General features: G+C 53.6%; 1 protein-coding gene across 1 annotated transcript; it reads left to right on the plus strand.

Moving 5' to 3' along the window:
- Positions 1-10,922: 10,922 nt before the first annotated feature.
- On the plus strand, positions 10,923-13,221 carry MESP2 (mesoderm posterior bHLH transcription factor 2). The gene is made up of 2 exons (XM_004431946.2): positions 10,923-11,762; positions 12,598-13,221. The coding sequence occupies exons 1-2, from the start codon at positions 10,923-10,925 to the stop codon at positions 12,862-12,864; spliced, it is 1,107 nt and encodes a 368-aa protein (XP_004432003.2). The 3' UTR covers positions 12,865-13,221.
- Positions 13,222-17,185: the final 3,964 nt, after the last annotated feature.

Genomic DNA, 17,185 nt, shown 5'->3' on the forward strand with positions numbered 1-17,185 from the left:
GATTCAGACATGTGAACGTGGGGAAACTTGTCACACGGCACCTTGGCTTCGTCAACTGTAAAATGGGGCAGGGACTCCCGGCCGCCTGCTGGGATGTCCTGGGAAGCTGCATGCCTTGGTTAGAAGGCACACGTCTCAGGCCAGAGGGTTGACGCCTGGGTGTCCAGTGTCCTCAAATTCCCAGCCACAGCCAGCAGAGGGCGCCGCCCAGCCACCTGGGATCCTGGGACCGGAGCAGGACAGATCTACCTCCAACCAGACAGAGACCTTTTTTCTGGGGCGAGGGCCAGTGCCGGGTCGGGGTGGTGGGTGCTGGGAGCTAAGTAGATGTGTCAGAGATGCCGGGGCTGGCTTAAGAAGTGGGTAAAGATGGCTCAGCGCCAGTGTGATGGGCTGTGTGACCCCAGACAGGCCACTTGCCCTCTCTGGACCCTTTTGCTCATCTGTCCACCGGGAAGAACATGCATCTGTGTGCAGAGAGGCAGAGGAAGATGGAGCCCAGACGAATGAGGAGAAGGGGGACAGGCTCAGGGGGGCAGGGGCAAAGCAGGGCCCAGGTCTCCCCACCTTCACTACACACCCCTGGGAACAAAGGTTGAAAACAGATCACAAGCTGACGGAAACTCTAGGCAGGGGATGCCTGAGGCTCTGTGCCCTTGCCAACTCCCTGATAAGGATTTGCAGGCCCAGCTCAGCTGCCAACTTGGGGCGTGTCCAACACCAGCCCCTCCAGAAAGCACAGCATGGAGCTCTCTCCAGGTAGGATGTACAGGTTTCAGGCCCCTTCTAACCCACCCCTGCCCTCGCTGACGCTCACAACTGCACGGCCAGGACTGTGATGAGCCCCTGCCAAGTTGCTGGGTGGCTCAGGCCCTCAGCCAGCTCCAGTTCTCCTTCGTAAGGGGAGGGGAAGGAGAGCACCCCTGCCTCACCTCCCCAGAGGTATCTGACTTCAGACCCAATAAAAAGCAGAGTGGGGGCTCCTAGGACTGAGCTGGAACACCGGGCAGGACCTGGGGGCTGAGGATCCTCTGGGCACAGGTTCCTTTGCCAGATGCTGGGGGACAGGGACAACCCTGGACAGAGTGGAGAACATCTAGGAGGAGGGGAGAGAGCTTAAATTGACCAGATAATAAATCAAACAGGAGAAGGGTCTTACATGGTCAGTACTGATTCTGTGCCAAAGACTGAGGCTAGGATGAACTCAGTCCTCAGCTCTGGAGGATCCCCCATCAGGAGAAATCCAAGATCCAGCCCTTGGCCTGAGCCAAGGAAGTTTTCTTTACCCTTAGAGATTATGCCCCAGCCCAGGCCCCACAGGCGGCCAGGCTGGCTGAGTCCACCAGGTGTGCTAGCACGAGCTGCCCATAACCAGGTCAGCCTCCTCGACAACGCACCTCCAGGGCTCCCAAGGCTGGCCTGAGGCTTCAGAATAGCTCAGCATGCCCTTCGCCCAGGGGGTTCTCTGACGGGAATTCATCCTGATTAGAAAAGATTAAAGGTGCAAGTGAAGACACACTGCTGAGTGACAGCACCACGTTGCAGAAAAACCCCTTCCGTATGATGCCACTGACATAACCAAAACATGAGAAAACAAAAGTCTAAAAAACAACGTGACATAGAAAGTCATCGAATGATACCATGCATTTTGTAAGGGTCTGCTGTATGCATGTGTGTAAATGCACAAAGACCTCAGGGTCCGCTCCAGATCTGTAATCACATTCAGGTCTCATCTCGTGTGTGTGCATGTGGGGCAGGTCTGGGCTCTGAGCGGTGATCAAAGGAGACTTTAGTCTCATCTGTAATGTTTACATTTTTCACAGGGAGATCACATTCATATATTACATGTGCAATTTAAAAATAATTTTTAAACTATAGGTATAAGGATGTACCTATATGGACCACTCTAAGGCCTCTCAGTGGACAGTAGAGAACTTGCTAACTAAACTGTTACCCCCACCCCGTGGAGTACGAGGCATGCCTTAAAACTCTCATTTCAGAAGTACATCTACTGAGATGGAAAATGTTCTTAATATGTCAAAAGCTGGTCACAAAACAACATGCTCTCTGTATACACAAGGAATTGAAAGGAGGGACCAGAACAGATCTTCGTAAGCCAACGTTCATAGCAGCATTAGGCACAATAGCCAAAAGGTGGAAACAACTGAAATGTCCATCAAGGGATGAATAAACAAAGTGTGGTATATAATGCGATGGAAGGTTATCCAACCATAGAAAGGAAAGAAGTTCTGACACAGACTACACCACAGATGAACCTTGAGGACAGTATGCTAAGTGAAATAAGCCAGACACCAAAAGACAAATATTGCACGATTACATTTATATGAGGTTCCTCAAATAGACAAATTCATACAGACAGAAGGCAGATTACAGGTCCCAGGGGCTGGGGGAGGGGGGTAAAGGGGAGTTATTGCTTAATGGGTACAGAGTTTCTACTTGAGGTGATGAAAAAGTTTTGGAAATAGAAGTGGTGATGGCTGCACAACATTGTGAATGTAATTAATGCCACTGAAGTTGCACACTTAAAAATGATCAAGATGGCAAATTTTATGTTATATATATTTTCCTACAATTTTTAAAAATGTAAAATACAAAAACTATTGAATTTTACACTTTACAGGTGAATGTATGGTGTGTGAATTATATCTCAATGAAGCTAAAAGAAGAAAATATATATACCAGAAGCTTCAAAAAATGGAAAAACAAAAAAACCCCAACATGCTCTCTCTTGATGACTCTCCCTCTATTTTCATGTATTTGTAGGGATGCAGAGATGTGGGCCAACATGTTAATATGGTTCTCTCCGGGTGGATGGAACTGGGGGCATTTAAAATTCCCTTCTTTTTGATTGTCTATATTTTCTCACTTTTCTGTAACAAGCATTCATTGGTTTGGTAATTTTAAAAAAAGAAAGAGAGGGAAGGAAGGAAGGGAGGGAGGGAAGACTTTGCAGAACCCTAACCCCCCCCCAAGCTTGTTTGCATTCCAGTAGGTAGGCCCAAGGCCCCTGAGGCCTTCAGAGCTAAGGCGGAGAGCCTGGGGCCGCAGGAGTGGGCACCTCTCATTCTCTCCCTTGGTCCTTCCCAAGAACTGCAGGACCTTAGATGGTCTCTCTCCAGCAGGGCAGGCAGGCAGGACTATGGAGTCTCCCGTACTGATCACATGGGACTCCACCTGATCCTCCTAGGAAGGCCACACATTTCATAGCCAGGAGACTGAGGCTCAGATGGGGACTGAGCCCAGGCATGACTGGCCCCAGGCCTGAGTGCCCCTACTGGGCTCCGGAGCCTGGACCAGGCAGCCATGGAGCCTCTGCAGGCCCCTCCACGCCAGCCACCTGGGCTCAGCTTTCTTGTTGGAGAAAGAGCGGTGGGTCCACCTTCATGCCCCCAGCAGCTGCTAGGGAGCCCCCACATGCCTGTGGTCCCCAGCCCCTCCTGTGCTGCCCCAGCCAACAGTGGCCACGTCCTCCCTACCTTGCTCCACTTCCTCTCCTCTGGGCTCCTTGAGCCCCTCCCGGTGCCCCTGCCCCAGCTCCAGTCAGCCCTCACCCTGATGTGATACAGTCTCCTGACGGTGTCCTGCCTCCTGCTCTTCACCTTCCAACCCCTCTCCTCCCTCAGAATCTCTGTGGATCTCATTGCCTCCCTAAGAGTCCAAACTCCTCCCTCAGCAGGACTTTCCAACCCCGACCCCGCTCCCACCTGCTGGTCCACACCCTCTCCCACTGATCCCACCCGCATCACGGGCTCCAGCCCAGTTGGCACTGCCCAAACTAGCCCCGGGCTTCCCCACTGCTGGACCTGGACTCCCACCTTTCCCCTCTGCCAGGAATGCCCCTCCTCCACTTGAAGAAAATCCACAATTTCAGGTTCCTCCCTGCCTCCTGGGGCCCACCCTGATCACTGGCCAGGTAGCACTCGTCTGTCGCCCGTGGGCTCCCAGCACACCAGGCCACCATAAACTCAGAGCCCAATGACTTGTTCCTCTTTCCCGTCTCCCACTCACCAGCTCCCCAAGGGCAGTGTTTCCCAATGGTGTGGTGCATGGCCTTTGTGGGTTCAAATCCTGGCTCTATGGGACCTTAGGCAAATGAAGTGACCTCTCTGGGCCCAGTTTCCCCATATGAGCACGGGGAGAACAGCAGGCCAGAAGTCACAGAGTTGGGCCCTGAAGAGGCTACTGCAGGCCCAGCGCTGGGCAGCGCACAATGTAGAAGGGCTCCAAAGACGCGGACAGGCTGAGGCCCAGTCAGGGTGAGCTTCAGTTCCAGTGGTTGCTCTGTGACCTTGTCCTGGTGGCTGTCAGTCTCTGGGCCTCCCAGTGACACTGATGGTGCTCTGCCCGGCAGGGCTTTGTCATTGGGCTTCCCTGGCTACGCCCAGAGTCATGTACCAGCCCCTGGGCCAGGAGAGGCTGACTCAGGGCTCCTGGAGTGAGAGGCCTGTGCAGGTCCCTGTCCTCCCTCATTTCCTCCCTCCCCATCCCAGGGACAGGGGCCCTGCCTTTCCCCTGGGCCTCCCAGGGCGGGGACCTGCAGCCTCCCACCCCCATGCCAGAAGTGTGTTCTGGGGTTTCTGAGGGGGCCCACTACCCGGCTGTTTTGGAGGCCCCTGCATGCCCTCGTTCCCAAGTCGACACCTTCTGCCCTGGAGGAGGCGGCCTTGTATCAACAGGCAGAGAGGAGGTGTGAAGGCAGCCACAGTGGCCAAGGGGGAGGCCGGGCTGGCCCGCCCTGCTCCGCTGGTAATGAGAATAGCACACGCTCCTGCAGCCACCACGCAGCCTGACCACCCCCAAGGCCTGGAAGGGACCCCAGGAGAGGGAAGGGGAAGAAGCGTGATGGGGCAGAGGCCAGGCCTTTACCGGCTCCAGCCCTTGGACCTGCACCCGGGGCCCCGCACTGCCCGGCCAGGGAGAAAGAGCAGGTGGAGAACCCCCGGGGGAGGAATGGGGGCAACAAACGGTGAACCTGTGCTGAGCCACCACGAGCGGGCTGAGCAGAGTCACTGCCAGCCCCTGGCCCCTAGCAGGGCCAGAGCTGAGGGAGCGCATGCAGGGGCCCGCCTGTGTGCGCCTCTGCCCTTCTCAGCTGACTGGTGGTCTGGGGCAGTCTGGGAAGCCAACAGGGGATGAGGGGTGGAGGCCTCAGCTTCCTCCCTTGTGTAACAGGAATGCTGACCCGGTCACTGCCTGCCTCACAGCTGACTGTGCCACACTGGCAAGCTTAGCTGAAGGTCCCCGAGAGCGAGGAGGGGGGGCACCTGTGAGGCCTCACTCTGCACTCGCCCAGCCCAGGCGCCCTGGAGGCTCCCGTGGCTCCCTCGCCCTGAGACGGCCCAGAGCCCTGAGGCGGCAGCTCCTGTTCTCTCCCTGTTTCTTGGCCTCAGCTCTGAAAGGACCTCAGGGATCCTTTGGACCAACCCCTTGTTCTATGGAGCTTGGCAGTGTTGACAGAGGTGATGACAGCCAACCACTTCAGCTCCTGCCTGTCTGGCCTCTTCTTGATCATCTCCAGGAACAGGCCACTCACTCCCTCATAAGTCAGCCCCTCCGATCGTAGAATGTTCTTCAGACTCTCCCTTGAGTGTTCTCCTCTGGGTGTCTGGAGGCAACTATCACATCCCCTAGTTTTTTTCTTTTTGGACAAAACATCCCCAAGTCCCTCAGCTATTTCTCTGATGATGTGGTTTCAAGCCCCCTCATCAACCTCCCTCCCCTGAGCTAGGGTTTGTCTCCATCCCTCATGAACTGTGCCCCCCAAGCTGACCACTTACATGGCCCACCCTGCCTGAGGAACAAGAGACCATCGCCTCCTTGGTTGAAGACCTGATTCTAGTGGATGGGAATGCGATCACCTTTGTTTCCATGCCCTTGATGCCTGGAGGGCAATGCCTGCCATCCTCTTTCCACATGTGCTGCTGGTCACATGATGCCTCCTGACCCTGAACTGGGAGGGCACAGGGGCTCTGCTGATTCCACCTTCTTAGATCTGATGGGTTTTTCCAGTCTGTCAGGACCTCTTTATTTATTTGTTTTTACTTTCAAGCATACATCATTATATTTTCAACTTCTGTAGAGACTGCATCATGTTCACCACCAAAAGTCTAGCTGCCATCCCTCACCGCACACATGTGCCCCTTCACCCCTACGGCCCTCCCCCGACCCCTCTTTAGATCCTGGCTGTTATCCAGTTCAATTCTTGGGTTTGGATCTTACCCCAAATTAGATCAGTTCATAGCTTCATTCAAAATCGTCATGCTGCCCATGACAAGGCTGGGAATAGAGCTGGTGGCACATCACCAGAGACCTTCATCCAGGTGAACATCCATGCATTCACCTGTTGGAACACTGAATCTGTTATGAATTCACTTACCTGAACTGTCATCCAGCTCACGTGGCCCCATCTGTTGACAAGGATACCCTGGGAACTTCTTTATTATGTGGACAGCAATTGTGTTTGGTTGCTCATAGCACACACCCAAAATGACAATAACTTAAACCAGATGGTGATTTATTTTCTCTTACATTACAGAAATTCAGGGGTAGACAGTGCTGGGCCAGTGTGGCACTTCCATGCTGCCATCAATGCCTCAGGCTTCTTTTTGCTTTACCGTCCTTAGTGCATGACTTCTGTCCATGCGAGAGCCCTTGCAACAGGCGAGCCGGTGAGGAAGACAGCAGAGACGGCCCACGTGGAAGCCCCTGAGCAGGACCCAGGCCTACCTTGCTGGCCCAGCACCAGGGGCAGGTTTCAGCACAGAAGGAGGTATGCTTGAGGGTCCCAGTGCTGGAGGCAAACTGGACAAACAGCTGGGCCAGGACCTGGCCCACCAGGACCAGCTGGCTCCGCCCATCCATTTGCTAGCTGGCTGGGCTGGCTGGCCCCGGCTCCAGCACCTGAGCTCTCCCGGAGCCTCTGCATGGCAGTTCTGCTGACCCTTTGCTACAGGCCAGGAACCCGCGAGCCTGCTGAGGATGACCCTCATGCTGGGTCCACGGAGGAGAAGGGCTGGAGATGGAGGGCAGGGGAACGGAAGGACGCCCACAGCCCGGTGCTGGACTAAGTCTCAGAGAAGGAAGGAATCCCCTTCTGCCAGGGCCAAGGCTGAAGATATCGGCCCCCTTACTCACAACCCAGCCTAGTCCTTCACCCACTTCATTCTGCTGCCCTGAACTTGCTATAAGCAAGGCTTACAAACACAAGCTCTGTGCTCAGCACTGTGTCATGCATTATCTCATTTTACCCCAACAACTGCCCTGGAGAGCAGAATCCCCACTTTATAGATGAGAAAACTGAGGGTAAGTTGCCCAAGTTCTTACAGCTGGCAAAGGGTGGAGCTGGGACTCTAAACCAGCCTGTCTGATTCCACAGCCTGGCCTCCTAACCATTAAACCCCACTGCCTCCCTGGGCTAACTGGAGGTCCAGTGCGGGGATCCACTTTGTTTGTCCCCCTACTGAGTGGGCCTGTCAGACAGTGTACCCCTGTGCCCTAGAGGCTGGCTACAAGGCCCAGTGAAGAGCCAGGGGCCACAGCAAGCCAGGCCCTAGGCCACACCTTCCAGAACTTATGCTCTGACACCCCACAGTCAGTCTAAGGCCTGGGCTGTGGGGCTAGCCCAAACCTGGAGGCCAGGCTCTCCTGGAGAGGGAAGGGCATTGCAGGGCTCTGTGCTGGCAGCAGATTCCCATCATTCACCAAATCCTTTCATGGGAAATCCCTCCAGGCTGGCTCTAATGGGTAGTGAGTGGGGAGAGAGGAGGAATAACTCTGGATATTTGGAACCTTCCTGGAGATCACAAAGCCATTCCACGACTCCTATCTGGCTGCCTGTGCACAAGGCAGTGCTATTTGGCAAAAACTACAAATGTGCTAAAGGCACGTCAGTAAGGGACTGAGTATGGTGTGAGCATGCCTTTTAACTCAGCAGTTAAAAGGGCTGAGTCAGAGAGCTCAATGTCAACAGCACATTAATCTGAAACTTCAGAATCCAGATTAAGAAATATATATGAGGGGCTGGCCTGGTGGCATAGTGGTTAAGTTCGTGTGCTCCACCTCAGCGGCCTGGGGTTCGGAGGTTTGGATCCCGGGTGTGGACATACATACCACTCATGAAGCCATGCTGTGGCGGTGTCCCACATACAAAATAGAGGAAGATGGGCACGGATGTTAGCTCAGGGCTGATCTTCCTCACCAAAAAAAAAAAAAAAGAAAGAAAGAAAAGAAATATATATGAAACCTGATGAACTTTGTTTACAACTGTCAATTACATGTACATAAATTCCATGATAGTACAATCTGTCAAGACCTTTATAGCACTGTGCAGCCTTGGATGAATAAATGATGATTTATTATAAGTGTTTTCCCATTATTTCAACCTAAAAAGTGTAGGATTGACTGTTTTCTAAGTCCCAAATGCCCTTAGGAAAAAGTAGTAGTATTTTTTTTTACCTTGGTTTAAACCCTTCTAAGTCATGAAATTTTGCATAATAACTGCTTCTTTCCAAAGAAAGCCTGTTTGAAATCAAGGCCATCATTTATCAATTCCACCTTCTTTTTGTGCTATGGACAAATTAAAAAATTTCTCTCCTCATTCATAGCACCTAGAATAAACTAAACGACAGTTGCCTCGACCAACGTTATTCAATGTCAATTATTACTTCATCCTAATGTTAGAGTGGTAACTTGGGCATATTTTCTCCAATATTTTAAAAAATAAGTTCTGAGGAGAAAGTGATGTAATTTCATCATTGAAAGTTTATCTGCACCTCTTGCCATTTTACTTTTTTCCTAGTTAAAATTATCCACTATGATTAAAATGGACATTTAAATCACCTACGACTAACCATGAGTCAGCAAAATATGTGCTGACATGGCACGCTCTAAGATATGCTGTTGAATGAAAAAAAGCAAGTTACAGGCAATGTGCCATAATGTTACCTCACATATACTGTGTTTTCTAAAGACACATGTGTTTATGTGAATGCAGGGACCAGGTCTGGAAGGACACATGGCAACTGAACAACAGCTGTTAGCTCTGGGGGGAAGCTACAGGGAGTCCAGCTGTCACTGGAATGCTTCCATTTCTACAGAGAGAACTATTAGTTAAGTAATTTGTGCAAATAAAAGTTAATTTTTAAAAACAGCCATAAAAATACTACAAGGCCATTTACTACTTCAGGCTGGTGCGGGCTAATCTAGTCCTGAAACATTATCCCATTGACCTTTAGTTATTGATTACATTTTTTTTTTTTATGTCACACCTGCTCAAAAGTCCATTTGGCTCCCTATCACCTTGCAAATAAAACTCGACTTCTTAGCCTGGCCCCAGCCAAGGTGTGTCCTAGCTCTCCACACCACCATCCCTGCACACTGTTCCTGAAGCACCTTGGGAAGTCCCCCTGCCAGGTCTTTGCTTACGCAGTTCCCACATCCAGAATAATATTCTCTCCCTGCCTCTCCCTGCCCAAGTCCTACTCATGGTTCAAGGCCCCGCTGTGACCTCTCCACCTCTGTGGCCAGAGCTCTACAGTCCCTAGCCCTCATTTGGCCCTTAGCCTCCGAATTCAACCCTTTCTCCCAAGATCACAAAGAACACTGACGCCTCCTTTAAACTGCAACTATTGCTGAGGAGTGACAGCTTTTACTTTATAAACTTTACTATGTCACAGTTTATACTACGAGACGGTAACAACAGTCCTCAGTCCTGTGAGTAGATACTATAATTATTAGTCCTGTTTTATAGAGCAGAAGCTCAGGCTCAGACAGGTTAAGGGCACTACCCAAGGGCACACAGCTACCACTTATATAACAGCCTGACACTTGTCCCTCCCACAAGACTGAAATCTCATGAAAGCAGAGACCACAACTAGCTTGTTCAGCCTGGCGTGCCTGACACTTACCAGTTGCTAAATAAATATTTAAATGTTACATAACAAAATGAATAATGCCTACAAGCATCTGGAAATGTAAGTACCTTCTTTATAAAATGATAGCAGCAAACATTTAGCCCACTTGCCAGGCCCATACTAGGTGGTTCCACGGATGGTTCTGCTTAGTACCAGCAACCTAGGTGGTGACTATTTTATATCGTTATTGCAATGGGGATGAGGAAACTTGAGCCTCAGAGGAACTAAGTGACTTGCCCAAGGTCACACAGCAAATCAAGAGTGTCTGACTCAGGCTTGCTTGGGGGCCCATCTTCCCCCATTTTCATCCCCCGGTACCCCATTCCTCTTCTCCAGGCTGCTCTGTTTTTCAGGGACAGAAACTAACTGTGTGCAGTGAGATGACTTTCTCGGTGTCACTCAGCAAAGCAGCAACTGCTGTTCTGGGGAACCCAGGAAGGGTCTACCTGTTATGTCCCCTCCTCCCCACCGCCCTCACCGTGGCCGGGTCCCTCAGAGCTGGTCTTGGAGTCTTATTCAGCACACTTGTAGGCAATGGGTGGAAGTTACCGGGCACAGCCCCCTGGGGCTGGTGATGAGAGAGGCAGCTACTCTTCCCAAGGGTCCATGAGTCACTTGAGGGACAGCCTGGCCGCCCCCCCAAAATGGCACTGCCCACGGTCGTCGGGCTCCTGGGCACTCACCCTGAGCGCGCGGGGCGGGGTAGGGTGGGAACACGGTGAGAAGCTTAGCAGCTCCATCCAGATGCGAATTATCCCTCCCACACTTCCCGGCTGCAGGGGCCTCCATTAGAGCCCCTGAGGAGTCAGAATCCACACCTTCACAAATGGGCCCCTTTCCCAGGGCCCCCCTGCCCAGACCTTCCCTGGGCTCTGTGGGTTTTGACACCTCTCTGTAACCTGGTGGGGGGCCACCTTGCACCTTTGGTCACGATAAAAGCTCAGGCCCGGAGGTGGCCGGCCTGGCCTCCCAGAGCCTGCAGCCCCGGCCATGGCCCAGTCCCCTCCTCTTCAGAACCTCCCGGGCCACGACCACTGGATCTTCCCACAAGGTTGGGGCTGGGCCGGCCACTCCGACTCCACGTCTCCGGCCTCCTCCTCGGACTCGTCGGGCTCGTGCCCTTGCGACGGCGCCCGCAGGCCCCCGCAGCCCGCTCCACCGGCCCACAGCGCCCATGCCGCACAAGCCGCCCCGACGGCGCCGCGACGTGTGCGCTCCGGACCCGCCGGCGGGCAGCGGCAGAGCGCCAGCGAGCGCGAGAAGCTGCGCATGCGCACGCTCGCCCGCGCGCTGCACGAGCTGCGCCGCTTTCTGCCGCCGTCCGTGGCGCCCGCCGGCCAGAGCCTGACCAAGATCGAGACGCTGCGGCTGGCCATCCGCTACATCGGCCACCTGTCGGCCGTGCTGGGCCTCAGCGAGGAGAGCCTGCAGCGCCGGCGCCGGCGGCACAGCGACGCGCCGCTCCCTCGGGGCTGCCCGCTCTGCCCCGACGGCGGCACCACGCAGGCGCAGACGCAGGCGTGCGGCCCGGGCCTGGGCTCAGCCACCGGCGCCGCGGCGTCCTGGGCATTCCCGCCAGCCTGCCCCGAGGCCCCGGCGGCGCCAGAGGTCCTGGGGAACAGGATCCCCGACATGGGTCCCTGGGTGACACCGCCTGACTGCCCTGGGATGCAGTCGCCCCCACATCTGTCCCAAGGGAGAGCCCGCGACGCGGCCCTTTGGACGCCGCCCCAAGTCTTTTCGGGAACCCAGACGTCCCCAGAGTCCAGGAACTACGCCACGCCCTGGACGCCATCCCCCTCGCCCGGGGAGCTGGCTGCAGTGTACCAGGTACGCGCCCCCGAGGCCCTCTCCGCTTCCCTTGTGGTGGTCTCCAGGCTTCAATTGGAAATGGAGGAGGTGGGTAGGCTCTAGTCTGCAGAGAATATAGTGCTTTTTAGATCCCGGGTTCTCTAATCCAACCCTGGTTAGGAGTGGAGAGAAGCTCTAGGGAGGATGGAGAGGACCCTAATCTCCTTGGGGAAAGAAGTGGGGCCCTGGGGAGTTAAGGCCACCACCACCTGTACCTAGAAGTCTTCACAGACATGTGGAAGAGGGGGGAGTCCTCGGACTTGCTTCAGGGGCCACTGTCAGGAAATTCGCTCCAGGTGCTCCAGTAAGTGTTGAGGGGGAGGAAGGACCAGCCGACACCGGGAGTAGGGGCTTCCTGAGCAGTTGGGCTTGGAGCTGGTGACCTTCATGCTTCCTTCAAGCTGCAGTCATTCATGAGGCCCATGAATGAGTGAATCATGGTCCATAAAAGAGCATATTAATAACGAAAATTTATTGAACGCTTACTATTCTTGGCACTTGACAGGTATTAACTCATTCAGCCCTCCAACAACCTTATGAAGTAGGTGTTAGCATCATCATCCCCATTTTACAGATGCAAAAACTGAGACTAAAAGAAGTCAGCTGAGTTCTCGTAGCTAGTGAGGGGCAAAGCTGGGATTTGAACTCTGGCAGTCTATTTCCAGAGCCAGTTCCCTTCACCACGTTGTTTCACTGCATCCACAGCACTAGGGCTGTTCAGAACCTGTCAGCAACACTCTGGAGAGCGTCCAGGTTCAGATCTCGGGGCATCAGGCAGTGGCCCACTAACCAGCTGCTGTTGTCTCTGTTGCAGGGTATCTCTGTGTCTCTGGAGCCCTGTCTGTTGCCAGAAACCCCACCCCTCCTGCCCCACCCAGCATGCCAGAGACTCCAGCCTCAGACCCAGTGGGGATGCTGGAGCCGCAGTGCAGAGGTGCTCCCCAGCTCAGAGGACCAGGGACCAGGCCCTGCCTTCCAGCTCAGTGATGAAAGCCCTCCCCAGAGCTCAGGCCTGCGTCTCAGTGGCTGCCCTGAACTTTGGCAAGAAGATCTGGAGGGGCCCCACCTGGGCATCTTCTAATGGCCTTGCCTGCCTCCTTTTCAGCCAGGAATCAGACCTGTCGTATGGAGCACCCTCCTCAGTTTCTACTTCAGTGGTTTTCAAGCTTTCCTTTAGCCAAGGATCCCTTTTCCAAGTGATGTCTTTCATGGAAGCAGTGTTGAAACAAATAGTGGATGGCCTCCCCGGCTGCGATCGGGGCTGAGGCAGTGCCCTCTACTCCTAGACACCCCCCAGAAGGACTGATGCTCTGTAGACACAGCCTGAGCTACAGTAAGGTGGTGCTTGACCACGAAGTTGGCCAGGCTGGGACTGGTGGGGAGTGGGTTCAGGGTTGGGGGTGGGCAGAAGCCTATATGCTTAGATTTTGTACTTAAAAAAACACCCAAAATTTGGTTTGATCTGTTTTTCTTCTACCAACCTGGGTTTTTATTGCCTCTGGAAAAGGAAGAATGTTCCCGTCCTGCGGGGAACAAGTCATGCTGCTCTTCCCCTCCCGAATCCAGGCCTACCAAGGTTGGGAGTGGGCCCTCACTTGCCAGTTGGACAATATTTACTGCACAGAGGCTCCCCCTGGCCTGCTGTGCGGGTGGCACAGGTGGGTTAACACTGGACTTGCACACTTGCCGCAGACTCATCACCATTGCCCGTTTCCATCCCTCTGGGTGCATTCCTGCTGCCCGAGGGCTCTTTCACAGTTATATGACATTGTTTCCAAAGGATGCTTGTGAGTGGCTCCCACATGCTAGGCCCAGTGTATTAGTTTGTTAGAGCTGCCTAAAGAAAGTACCACAAACTGGATGGCTTAAACAACAGAAATTTATTTCCCGCAGTTCTGGAGGCTAGAAGTCTAAGATCAAGGTGTCAGCAGGTTTGGCTTCTTCTGAGGCCTGTCTCCTTGGCTTGCAGATGGCTGCCTTCTCACTGTGTCCTCACATGGTCACCCGAAGTCTGTGTGTCTCGTCTTAATCTCCTCTTCTAAGGACACTAGTTGTATTGGATTAGGGCCCATTTGTATGATCTCATTTCAACTTAATTACCTCTTTACAGACTCTGTCTCCAAATACAGTCACATTCTGAGGTCCTGGGGGTTAGAACTTCACCATGGATTTTGGGGGAACACAGTTCAGCTCATAATACCCACTATTAGGTGCCAGAGAGAAGCATTTCCCAACTAACAGAGCCCAGATCAAGGATGGGGTTTATACAAGGTACTTTGGGACCAGAGAGGATGTGACAGCCTGGTGGGAGATGGGGTTGACAATATATAGTTTCATTCTTGAGTTACTGATCCATCAGTCCTGCTGCCTTGATTTATGCTGTCTTGAGTAAGAGTAAGAGGCACCTCCAGGATCTTGGGGAAAGGATGCTGGGATCCATTAGCAAAGGCTGCCATGGGCTTAAGAGCCAGCGGTGGTGGGAACTTCCTTCTGTATCTTCTAACACGAGTAGGGGAGAGTTCCGGGTGTTGGAGCTGGGTATTGAGGGATGTGGGGGAGTTTGCCAAGAGGAATGAGTGCGGAGTGATCCAGGCAGAAGAAACAACATGAGCCAAGTTGAAGCAGAAGTGGCTCAAGTCCAGACTTGACAGGGAAAAGCGACCAACAGAGTTGGGAAAGGAGCTCATGTGGCAGCATGGTGAGGCATTGGCCTCTGTTTCCTAGGTGATGGGGAGACATTGGAGGTTGGGGGTGGGGGTGAGCTGGTCAGAGCTGCTCTTGGTCTCTTTGGCTGCTTCACAGAGATGGAGCCCGGCAGGGAGGCCCCTGTAACAGTGCAGGGCGGGAGAAAGGGAGGGAACGAGATCAGAGCATGAACTGCCTGAGCTCTAGGCCACACGCGGGGTAGATGCGTCTGTCTCTGTCTGACGCTGCGGGGTAGCCCATTGCCTGCTGACGTGCCCTATGACATCAGGCAAGGCACTCCGTCTCTGTTCCTCAGTTTCCCCATCTCCTAAAAAAGGAACTGGCTTAGGTGACCCCTGCGGTGCCTTCTTGCCGTAACTTCTAGACGTGGATTCTGGTTCCTGCTCTAGGGCCCTCATGTCCCTAGGGGCTGACAGCCACAGCTGGAGGGGTGAGAAAACCACATGCAAGGTTACACACAGCAAGGAGACGGGTACAGGGCACAGCTGACCTGGGTGCACGTTCCATTCAGCTATGTAACCGTGGGCAAGCTACGAAACCTCCCTGAGCCTCAGTTTGCTCAGCTTTGAAATGGAGACAATAGTAGACCCTTCCTCTCAGGGCTCTTAGGCTGGGCACATAGTCGTTGCTCGATATACAGTAGCTGAAGAGAACCATACGACCTAAGAGGTGACCCAGTCCAGTAGTTCCCTCACCTGGTGTGTGTTGAGCCATCTGGTTCCAGGTTCCCACCCGGAGAGCATGATTCAGTGCATCGACCAGGGCCTGGGACCTGGGGCTTTAACAAGATCCTCCCCAGGGATTCTGAGCCCCAGCCGGGTTTGGGAGTGTCGATGCAAAATAACCATTCTATACGTAAGAGAAATAGATGAGTTTTACTTGAGCCAGAGTGTGGATTATAACCCGGGAAGGCCTTTTCCAGAAAGGAAGAAAGTGTTCCACAGAAGCATGGTTTTCAGTCGTATCTTTTTAGAACAAAGAGCATACATTAAACACACCCAGGATACATTTTCAAAGTTCCAAAGAGGTATTTAGTTGCAAAATAGCAGGTCAACATGACCCTGATGTCAGGAAAGGAACAAATACGGGCAGCATTACCAATAGGGCGTTACCAACGGGGCGTAGGAGGGGAAGTGTGCACTCTTAAGAGAGTGCAGTCTTTACTTCACCGTTAAAGCACATGTACAATGTATGTTTGAAAGGCCATTAAGTCAGGCTTTTTTAGTTCAAGCCAAATCGTTTTCAATCTGAATAGTTACCCCATATACCTCAATATGTGAAAATCTCTTGCAGGAGCAATGGCTGTTCTTCGCCTCTTCATTTTACAGGTGAGGAAATAAGCCGGGGGTGGGGGGGAGCAACTATCCCTAGCCCCCAGCTAGGTATGGCCGTCGGGCCCCTGGCTCCCTGTCTAATGCTCTCTCTTTCCTGAGAAGACCCAAGGTCTTGGCTCCACGGTGATGGCTTCTGCACCTAAGGCAGACCTGAACAACTGCCCGTCTCCTTCCTTTGGCTCTCACCAATCTAGGGTTTGTCCTTCTAGGCACAGAGTGGTACTCCCTGGTCCAGTCACTGGTGGCCACACTCCTCTGCTCTGAAGCCCTGCAAGGGCTGGAGTGGAGCCCAAGATAGTAGTGGCCCTCACCAGCAGCAGCCGGAGCTGAGCATCTTTTGGAACTTGGCAGCTTGTTCTCCCAGCTGCCCTCAAGAGGTGCTCCTCTAGGAGGGGCAGAGGCAGAGGCCAGAGGCCACCATCCCCCAGCTGGAGTTACCTGGGAGACATCCTAGGTGCTTCTGAAGTGAGGGAGCAGGGCCAGAGGGCTTGGCTTAATCCCCTAGCCCTGTCCTCCCCTCTGGGAGGGAAGGCTCAGCCCTGCCTCTCAGAAGCAGCAGCCCCCGGCCTCCATCCCTGGCCCCATCCCAGGCATGCTGCTCTTGGCTTCACCCCTCTGCTAAGTGCCTGGCAGGAAAGGGAGAGGGGCTGCTGACGCTGGTGCCCTGCCTCCGATGACTGGTCTACCCATGTCTTCCTAAGGACTCTAGTCGCCATCCATAAGAGACTGGACATTCACTGAATCTGTCATTCAGGCCTTTCAGTGACCCTGCAGTGTAGAGGACATGCTTCCTGAGGGGCCTCCTGGAGGTTGGCAAGGTGAGAGAGGGCATTACACCCTGGCTGCTTCTTGCTGATCCTCAGGGCCTTCCTTCTTCCCCCACTGGCCTTGAGGGCTCAACCCACTGGCAGACAGAGCGCTGGACAGGGAGTGAGCAGTCTGAGTTCTAGTCAGCTCCTGCTCTGCATGTGACCTTGAGCAAGGGTCTGCAGGCAGTTCTCTGGCTCTGCATGTCCTCGCTGCATCCCTGGGGAACTGATTTCCTCCAGCTGTGCAGGCACAGGGTGTTATGAATGCCAAGGTTGTAAGCTGTCAGGCAGTGCGAGCTTGTAACCTTGTAATGTGTGGATGTCACAGACCCTGCCCCAGGTCCCAGTGGGGGATGGGCTTCCACTCATGTACGGGCATTGGGGGGGGGGGGGGCGGGTCTCCTAGCTCTACAGAGTTGTGACTTAACCTCCCTGCGCCTCAGTTTGCTGAGATAAAGACAGTCCTTATCTTATCTCCTGGGACTGTTGAGAACCAAACGAGATAATGCGCATAAACGCTTAGCCCAGTGCCAGGCACAGAGACTGGGATCCC

Source organism: Ceratotherium simum, chromosome 3 (assembly GCF_057802395.1).
Source record: "Ceratotherium simum simum isolate JZ-2026a chromosome 3, ASM5780239v1, whole genome shotgun sequence".
In the NCBI taxonomy this organism is placed as follows: Eukaryota; Metazoa; Chordata; class Mammalia; order Perissodactyla; family Rhinocerotidae; genus Ceratotherium; species Ceratotherium simum.